Genomic DNA, 10,557 nt, shown 5'->3' on the forward strand with positions numbered 1-10,557 from the left:
TTTTAAAAACAGTCACGCTTAACATCACTTTCAGTAAAGTAAAAAAGAAAAGAAAAGATGTTTTCTGTATCATTTGGTGTGTATTATGATTATGTCATGGGATATGTATTCAGTCCTATAAGAAAATGGACTCACACATTCATCTGCACATTATCTCTCCCAACACACGGATGCATGTTTGCTCACGTGTTCTCGCGTTGCCCATGGACATGTACAGGAGGTCCAGCTGACGTGTCACTCAGCGTGTGGTGTTGTTTTACCCCATTTCCTTTAAGCCCACAACATGACTAATCGCGATTTGCCAAGCGTAGATTTCAGACACCTGTTCTGAGTCTTGCGCCAGAGTCTGTTGGTCCTGTCTGTTTGCTCCCAAACTCGGAATGGAGATCCTTCTGGAAATTCAACGGAATATCAAATGCACGGTGCTTTACTTCATTTACCTCCTTTTCATTAAGTCAGTAAAACTGTACTCTAAATAACAAAAAAAGAACCCACATGTAGCATGTGTTTACCTATTCAAAAACAAAAATCCAATAATGCATCAACATAAATACATATAAGACTTTTTATGCAAAAATGACACAAAATTCCAATGAGCCTTTTTTTTTTTTCCTTTCAGCCTGAATCACTGATGCAAATAGTGTGCTGCGATATGTAGCTTCAGCCACTTATGTAAATTTTACTGCAGCTTCAACATATCTGGTCCTGTGTGCACTGTTAGCCAAACTTTTTAATTCCTGCAGAATTCTGCTGCCAGTCTGCACCTTCACCTTAACGGTGCACTTTTGCAACTTGAAACTGAAAAAGGACAGGGATGTACAAGATGTCAGCTTAAGTAACGTGTCCTCACGGAGGAGTTTGGCTCTCTAATGACACACACAAGTTCTCTTTGTGTAAAAACTCTGTACACGTGTGTTTGTTTGTTTTTTTTGTTTTGTTTTTTTTTTTCATCTCAACAATAGAACTTTATATAAAATCAGCAGGCACTTTTTCTTTTGTTTGTTTCACGTTCACACGGTCGCAGGTGGCCCTACAGGCCCCTTCATACAGCTCTTCGCCTTTGCCTTATGTCCTTCATTAGTAGTGCATCAAACTGAATGAGTCTCTGGTGCAAACAGACTGTTTCTGGTCCCCTTTAAGGTCGAGACAGAGTAGTGTAGACGGGCTGGTCCCAACTGGGGGCAGTGGGACTGTGGGCCGGAGCCATGGATAGACTATTCAGGATCGGGCTGCTGTAGGGCCGCCTAGATGAGTGGAAGTAGGGGTACTGATAGAGGCTGGAGGGGTAGCCAGAGTAAGGACTGTAATAGTTAGAGCTCTGCAGGTCGGTATAGTCACACTGGGAGCTGGAGAAAGACGCAGCACCCGAGGCGGCCGAAGTGGCCGAGGTGACGCAGGCTTGGCTGCTGTAGGAGCTGTAATCAGAGTGCGATGGTGACCCATGGGAGTGCTCACTGTAGTGGCTGGGGCTCAGCTGCTCTGTTTTTATGTGGAGGCGGTGCTGGCCGACCTCGCCGGCGGGAGGAGAAGTGGAGGACATGCCGCACTTTCGGCTCCAGGATGAAACACCACTGCCGTACGAGGAAGCGTAGGAGCTGCCGGAGACTGGAACCGGCCCATGACTGTGATCTGAGGATAAGGCAGCGGAGCCCGACGCTGGGCCATTCAGCGGGAGGTACTGGTCAAACTCATGAACATCAAAGGTCTCCATGTTGCTGATGACATCAGTGCTCAGCTCGTTGATGTCCACATTGCTGAAGTCAATATTCTGCCTGCTGCTGTCGGCAAGGCGGCGGCCTTCATGCTTCAGGTCCTGTTTAGCTCCATGGTGGAGCTCTGTTTTTGGGGTGGTGGGTGGTGTAGGTGGTCCATGAGGCTGCCCTGAAAAGAAATGTCAGAATAAAATGTTAAGATCACTTAAAACACAAAACTAACTATGATCCCTAAAAAGTAATAGCCCTGTTTGCAGTCTTGGTTACATACCTGCATGTTCAGGGTGGTGGTGTCCATCAGGCATTCCTGCCAGCCCCCCCATCCCTGGCTCAGCTTTGTACATGTGATGTGCCAACTCTGCCCCTGAATCTGAGTCGCTCTGCCCTGGTTTCACATTCTTCCGTCGCCGTGGCTGGTACTTATAGTCTGGATGATCTTTTTTGTGCTGAACCCTCAGTCGCTCTGCTTCATCTACGAAGGGCCTCTTCTCACTTTCAGAAAGCAGGCTGATATGAAAAGTATAGAAGAAAAAATAGTTTTTAAATTTTATGAGCAAACCACAAAAAAAGATTGAGAAAGCTATATTTGAATTTAAAAGTTTGTTCTGAGCGTATTTGCTGCCATAACTATAGTTTTCTTTAAATAATTTTCCAAATTTTATCTCCCCAGACTCTTACATTTTCATTGTGAGTTCATATTTGCAGCTATATTATCAGTTACTGCTTTGGTGATTATCTTATTCAAAGCTGGGTTATATTTTATTTTCCTGCAGACATTAATCCTAGTAATTAAATATTTCTTACCGCCAGAGTTTTCCCAGTGTCTTGCTCAGCTCAGCATTGTGCAGATGTGGGTACTGATCCGCCAGCTTCCTGCGGGCCGCCTGTGCCCACACCATGAACGCATTCATGGGTCTCTTGACGTGCGGTTTGTTCTTCAGAGATCCGTTCCCTCGCACTGGCATCGGGACCAGGGACCAATCGTATCCCTTAAGGACCTGCGAGACCGCGTCCCGTATGCAGGCTGGGAAGCGCTCATCGTCCTCGGAGTCCAGCTTCTTTCCCAAACCGCTGAGGAGGGATCCGTGACCGTCGGAGCCCGTTGGCGAGGACGGCGCGTCGGAGTCGGACTCGTCCTGAGACATGGAGCTGTTTGTCCCTGATGGACTGCACGGCTGGTCGTTGAGAGACTTTTCATGCTCCTCTGTCATTTTTAACATAATGCAATCAGTCCAGCACAGGTGAAAATCCAAAACTGTGTTAGAAATGAAAAAAAGAAGGGACCCCGCAGCAAAGGTTCCGCTGCGCCTTTTACGCACGGTGTGCCCTGGTTAAATTCCTTTAACTGTTTCAGTCACCTGGAGCTCCGATTTGTTTGTCTTGTTTGTCTTAGGCTGCCATTGGGGGTGCGGTCGTCAAAGTTGCTGTTCACAATATGAAACGAGGAGCTACATGTTACTGCAACTTGACTCGGACTTTTAAATCATTCAGCCCTCCTTCCGCCTGGGATTGGCTGGAGCAAATCAGCACCATCTCCTCATTGGTTGTGGGAATTGTGTGGGCTTCATTATTATAATGTTTTAGTTTTTTCATGGTGTTTTATGGCTCTGCTGAAACTGCATGAACTGTGATATTCTCTGCTGCATTGATATTACTGTATATACAGTATATATATATATATATATCTTCACTCAGAAATTGGTTTTCTAAACAGTTTTTGTCATTGATAATAAAAGTATCAATGACAAAATTAACAACTATGAATGTTGTAATGTATTCTGGACATGTATATTGGATTCTACACTGTAAAAATTTACTTTGGAGGATGCAAAATTTTAGTTAATTAAATAACATACTAAGCATCTTAACTAAGCATATTAGTATGTAAACCAAGCATATTGATATATTTTTTAACTCTGCCACAGCTAACTTATTTTGCGAGTAAATCCTACCAAATATTTTGAGAAAAAATTTACTAAAGATGTTAGTTTTATCAAAATTAGCTGTTCCTATTTGCTTGTACTGCAGAGACTGATAAACATTTGTATTATAAATAAATTTACTCACTTAATAAAAGTTAAAAATTTCCATAAGGTGTACAAGATCTTTATGTCTGAGTGGGAATATATGTTTGTACCCAATACTAGCTAGTCTAGGAGGGGTGCTATTGCTAAAGCCAAACTAGTTGGAAAACAATGTTTTTTAACTATGAGATAAATGTTGCTTCAGAACGCTAAAATTTAGCTACGGTTTTCAGAGAAAAAGTTTTTGTTTCACCTTATTAGAAGAAGTTTAAATGTTTATAGCAAGCTTTTACCAGTATGGCAACAATCTTACTGATTTAACAAAGTAACGTACCAAACTTAACAAAGTAAAGTATGCATACATTTACTGTGCTAAAATTGATAATTTCCAGATCTGGCTGTCTTCCCCCCTGTTCTTCCCCCGTTCCTGTCAGCCTACTTTCACATAAGGGACACTAGAGCCCACAAAAGACCCCCTGGAGGGGTAAAAAAAAAAAAGGAAAAAAATAATGACAAATTTTCCGGCATATGGAATGGTATTCATGAAGTAAAATAAGTAAAAACAAAAAAACATGAAACTTTATAACTAACTATTTTTCAGCAGATTTGCCAATTATGTGATATTATTTTACAACTCTTGTCACTATTTTTCCTGATAGAATAAATTTCTCATTAAACAAAAATAATTCAGTTACAGACAAGCTACTGTAGATTGTGATGTCAAGTGTTCCATTTATGTCTTCATTTTAATATTTCCTTAGTAATTCAATATTAGTCAAGAACCGCATTTAAATTTAAGCAAATGTAAAACGTGAGCCTTGCTTCAGAACCAACTTCATCTTGAAAAGTTCAGTCATCATGGGCCATTATGAGCCCTTTTACAACGTTAACAAAAAGTTTCAACCTTTCCAAAGTGAGGATGTTTCCACAATAAAGCCTTTCACATCCAGTGAAACATCCATTTTATGACCCTGAAGGTACATTATCGGGAGAAGGGGAGATAAGCAGCAGGACTGAATCACTGTCTTTGTTGCAGCTGTCTTTGTTCATGTATTGTGGGATGATTTTTATCACTGACCTCCCAGTGAAAAGACAGGGTATGTGTGTGCTGGACGGCAGTTTACCTCGCTCCATGGACACTGCAGGTGGCTGAGGGAACAGGATCTCTAATGTGGAAATAATAGAAACTGACACTTATGCATGCAGAGTTCTGGTGGCTCGTGCACCAAGGTAAGTTATTACAATATTGACTTTTACTAAAACTGATCATAAGCTGAAAAAGTGTTGCACCTAAAGCTTTAAAGTCCGATGAATAACAAAGACTTGTAAATGACTTGCATGTCAAATGAGGCTGGCTTCCTTTTTAGCAGCTGCTTCCAAAGCACTAGGGTCAAGTTTAATGTCTGTGCATGTCTGCGTGTGTGTGTGTGGGCGTGTGCGGGGGGATGGGCGTGTGTGGGGGTGTGCACGCAAAAAGTCCAGACAGCAGCTAACAGCTTAACTGGGTCTGGCTTCAATCTAATCCATGGAAAAGTGCTTACTCATAGTGCATGTGTCCTATGAGGAGCATACATGCATACATGGTGTAAACATGCAAATATCAACATACATGACAGGAGCATGTAGAATAATAAGCATCACACTGGATTCTTGTCATTTCCACAAACAAAATACAAACTGTACTTTTGGGTGTAATGTTATACAAGAAATTTATGATAAAAAGTGCAGCTAAATGAAGTTGAAAGGAAAATCCTCAGCAGCTTTATTGCTTTAGTTTACCACTCATCTTGCCAAATGGGTTGCCAAAAGAAAAAGCATTGTGATGGACAGTAAAATCAACTGCATCTCAACTAAATCAGTTACTTGGGGGGCTTTTTTGTTTTGCTTCTTGGGGGGCAGAGTTTTTTTTTGGAAACTGACTGGAAGGGACAGAGGATAGAAGACAGTTTTCACCAGATCTGGCCTTCTTCCCTATAATGTGGGGAGAAACTCTAACCAGGATATGTGGGCTCCAAATTAGAACAGGAAGGAGCAAAAGAAGACGAGGTAACCGAGCATGAACCTAATGTGTCCCTCGGAGTTAGGGAAGGTTTTCATTTTCCTGTTTCTTCCGATGTGGATCTCAAAATCGTGGTAAAGATTTTCAGATTTTTAGAACTAGCTTGCCCGCTTCTGCTCCATGGGCCCAAGTCGCCTCTATCCCACATGTAAATTATACTCCCTGGCTTCTAATGTGCATACTAAATTAAATTACGCAGTCACCCACAGGAATCCTTCTCCCTTTGGTCTCTGCTGCTGTGTTTTAATACAGTTAGGCACATTTCTTAACTCTTGGCAAGTTATTAAACTGAGTATGTGGAGCAGCTGCACTGCCTTGATATTACACTGTTTAGATTCAAATTTGAACAGCAGCTCACTATGTGTTCATAGTAGTTGAATATTTTTAATTAGTCAATTTGTCGTGCACAAACCTCAGTGTATTTTAAAAGCATTTGACATAGATTATTACAAAATAGTGTGAAATTGTGAAGTGAAAGAAAAGCAAATTCTACATACAGTTTACCAAACCTTTCAGAGAACCATCTTCCACTTGTTTTCCATGTTCCCAAACCTGGCTTGAGTTGGCAAATGCAAAATAACATTTGATGCATTTCAGCAACACAATGCTTTCTTCTCGCTACTCTTCTGTAAATACCAGATATGTGAAGCGCATAGCTCCTGTTAAGAGGCTTTTCTGGGCGGGTGGTCTCTGCAGCTCCTCTAAACTTACCATGGACTTCTTGACTTCTGCTCTGATTAATGTTGTGTGTTCTCTAATGTTCTCCAACCAGCCTTTGAGACATTTAAAAGTGAATTCTAAAGGAAATGTCTTGCATTCGATTTTATTAAAGGGTATCTAAATAGAAGGGGGCTAAACACAGACACATTTCACACTTTTCAGATGCTATTTTTGTTTTTGTTAAAACAAAATTGTGTCATTCTTTTCTTCAACTCAAGCTCAACTTAGTGTATCACATCAAATCCTAATAATATACAATTAGATTTATGGTTATAATGTCACAAATTATAACCATATATGAATACTTTGAAGCACTTTGAAAGGCCTTGTTGCTGAAAATGTGCTATGTAAAAAAAAATGACCTTACCTTACTTTGGCAAGAGTATGAATGTAAAGAGCAGAATTGTTTTGCAAGAAGAAAAAAATTAAATCTGGTCACGTGTTGACTAAACGTGTTATAGAAATTCACATTTTCCTGTGCAGTTTGTGGAATCTGCACCACAAAATTTTTGTCACAAATTCTATACAATTTCCCACATGGAGAACAGCTGTCTGCACAGCCACAGAGTCTCCCTAGCTAAACTTTAACCCAAACAGCAGGCCTTCATTTGCTTAAATAATCTCCCCGGATGAGTCGACATAAACTGGGCGAACTGTGGAGAGTGGCATGCCCTCCTTCTCACCCAGACGATCCCAACCACTGCACAACCACATGTGGACAGAACTCCTGGGTTGCTGACAAACCATGCTTCACCCCAACGCCACATCAACCAGACCACTTCTATCTTTGGTTTCACACACTAAGGAAGAATGTAATTAGTGCAGAATTTACAGTTACAGTAAATATAAGTGGGAGGCTGGGGTACCAGACAGGAGAAGAATGAACTTTTCGGTCATATCTTGCTACCTAGAAGAGGACATGATATAGGATAGGGTTAGGTTACACTTTTAGATGAAGATATTTAGAGGACTGTTTGCACATATGTTATCGGTGACTGGTCCACATGATTTTCCTCTCAGCTTCTCCTCCTCTAAACTCCAGACAGCAGATTTTTTCTGTTTTGGTTTACAGACAGATACATTTACCTGGTTATCTGACTGCTGAGGCCAAAGATCTGGATATGTTTGACTGCACTGCTTCTAATCACAGTCGAATCCACATGACAGCTGCTCTGTGTTAGTACCTCCTGCCGACATTTGACCTCACAATATCCTAAATTCATTAAAATGCCATAATGACGGTTTTGCCGAATCAACAACAGGTTTTATTCAAACTTATTAGTAAAGAAAGAAAGGTGCAGGGATGGGTGAGTGTTTAAAACCTTATGGTAACTGTTATTCAAAATATCTCTGGGTGTGTTTGGCTCTCAGTCACTCTTCCATTTTAATGTCAGGAGCATGAAAAGAGCCAAAGTGTTTCCAGATTATTTGGTGCATTTTCTTTTCGACATGACTGTTTTGTGAGGCAGCGGTTTTGCAGATGATTGCATGTTGTGTTCAGTTGAATTAGCAAAGATATATAAGGATGTTTTTATTACAATGACAGGATAAATCAAGTGGTTTTTAAAAAAAAACATTTGTCGTTGAAATAGTCAATATAGACTTCTTCTTGTTGGAATGTGTTCAAATAAGCACATTTACAGATAATGTTTATATTTCCTTTATGCACAGAACTTAATAAAGCTGTTATAACGTTAAAAAGTTATTGTCCTGAGAACTTATGTTTGATCAATATAATATCATGCTGCTGCAATGTACTCTTCATATGTGAACAAGATAATATCATATTACTATTATATTCACATGTATCATGTTATTACAAGAAAAACAAAAAAACATCTGCTGCACTGTGGTTGCACATCTGTGTACTCTTTGTACAGTTAGGCCCATAATTCTTCATAGCCTTCACAGATTAAGTTATATTTATTTTAGATTGTTTTGTTTCAGGAAATGAGAAAGGCATCTACATTTAAAAGAAAATTAAAATGACTAACATTTTTTTAAACTGTTTTTAGTTATATTTATAGACAAAAATTGTAAGTTGGATATGATTACCTCATCGCTACTCAGTGGAACAATCTATATTGGCATTACAGCAATCAAACTCTTCTTCTCCTCTGCACCTGGACTGCCTGAAATCCAAATGAAACTTGCCAACCAGTGCATCTTATTAAAATCAAAATGATGGAGAGAAACTCAGCTAAAGGCTTTAAACAAACAGTTCCACCCAAACTATACCCAATTCAATCATTTTTATTGAGCATGTGACCAAAACATGAAACAGTCAATTTTTCTGCTTCTGATTGCACCACTTGGATCAACCCACACACACACGCACACGCCCATGCATGCACACAACTTCCTCACCCCAAGTCCTTTATAGTTTCAAAGCAGAGAATCCGCTCTTCACAAAGATGTCTCTCCCATTCAATTTTATTAAAGAAGAACATAAACATCCAGCTGAGTGGTCTGAAACAGTCTGAGTCGACTTTGTCTATTTGAATTTAGCTTAAGAGGGTCTTTTTTTTTGAAAGTTTGTTTTTCTGCTTTCTTGCGACAGTACAAGCAACTTTATGATGCAATTATAGTTTACTGTGCAGATAAAGTTAGAATTAATGGGAGGGAGAATGTAAAAAGCTGATTGCAAGTTTTACTTAGTGACAGTTGTATAATAATACTGTTTTTACTGATATTAATTCACTAGGTGTAAAAACTCTTGTGTGTTAAGAATGGGCATGAATTTGTATTACAAATTGATTTGTGTGTTTCATAATTGTCGTAAACAGAACAGTTTCGGACAATTATCATAAAACATATTTGTCTTTAATCATTTACGAAGAGTGGAAATGCCTGGTTCTTTCTTCCCCCGACATGATATAAATATGATTTACTGTGCCCTTTTTTCTCTTGTCATCATGTTTTGAAAAGAATTTGTGGTCTATGGAGTTTCCCACATTGTCTACTTTTTTGATCTTTGATTTTCTTAAATCATCTCCTTAATTTTCCCATGAACTACATGGCTTGAACCATGCAAATAGTTAGAACAAGGCTGAGGAGAGGCAGAAAAACAGTGAGCCCACCCTTTGACTTTACGGGAAATGGGAGGCCGCGCTACAATTCCAAGACTATTGGCTTCATCTGGCTTTAGAAACTTTACCTCGTAAAGTAGAGATTTTGTCTACCTTATTGCGTCCAGAAAACAAAACAAAAACAAGAATCACAAAACACTTGTGATTCTTTTTGTTTCATAAAACAAAAATCTTTTGCTTTGTGAAAGCAAAACAAAAAATGTGCATGTAGAAGTTTGCACAAACAGGACTGTATGCAGAAGGGGACGTAACGCAGGCAGAACAGTGCAATATGAAACCCCAAATCTCCTGGGTGCTATTCACATATTACAGGATAATTTATATGCTATTAAAGTGATTTTTGGTTTGGTGGATCAAATTCTCCAATTAGGCTTCCAGTGTACCGGGCCAATATTTATAAGCACCACTTAGTCTGTCTGTCTCCAGCCAGTCTGCAACCTTTGAAGGAATGACTGCAGTCAAACACATTACCACACCTGCTGCTAACTGGTTGAACTATCAGTCTGTGATCGTCAGTTTTATTAGCTTTGTCTTTAATTATGAAATGCTTCAGCAACACAGTTCTTCCCATGGAATGCGTATTTTGTATATGATGGAATGAATAGTTGTTATTCAATGAGAAGCTCATAAATCCTCATCTTAGACACAATTTTGCGCACATTCTTTCAACTCCTGAACTTACTCCTTTAAACACCCACCAGGATCTGCACTGCAAACTGTAAAAGGCGTTGTAATGATATCCACAGAAAAGCCTTACGCTTACAAATTATTACAGTACGGAGAATGAGAGTTAGAAGTATAGAAAAATTCTGGAGGGAAAGAAACCATTGGAAACTACAAAAGACAAGAGATTTGGGTGAAGCTTCACCTCCCAACAAGACAACCACCTCAGACATACATGAGAGCTGCTGGGAAGGTTTCAAATAATCAATGTGTTGAATTGTCCCAATCAA

At 39.7% G+C, this 10,557-nt stretch overlaps 1 protein-coding gene across 1 annotated transcript; it reads right to left on the reverse strand.

The window, feature by feature from the left end:
- Positions 1-1,135: 1,135 nt before the first annotated feature.
- On the reverse strand, positions 1,136-2,932 carry LOC102229521 (transcription factor Sox-8). Its single transcript, XM_005809289.2, has 3 exons — positions 2,517-2,932; positions 1,984-2,219; positions 1,136-1,881 (listed from the first exon to the last, which is right to left on the reverse strand). The coding sequence occupies exons 1-3, from the start codon at positions 2,930-2,932 to the stop codon at positions 1,136-1,138; spliced, it is 1,398 nt and encodes a 465-aa protein (XP_005809346.1).
- Positions 2,933-10,557: the final 7,625 nt, after the last annotated feature.

This window comes from Xiphophorus maculatus, chromosome 16 (assembly GCF_002775205.1).
Source record: "Xiphophorus maculatus strain JP 163 A chromosome 16, X_maculatus-5.0-male, whole genome shotgun sequence".
Taxonomy (NCBI): domain Eukaryota; kingdom Metazoa; phylum Chordata; class Actinopteri; order Cyprinodontiformes; family Poeciliidae; genus Xiphophorus; species Xiphophorus maculatus.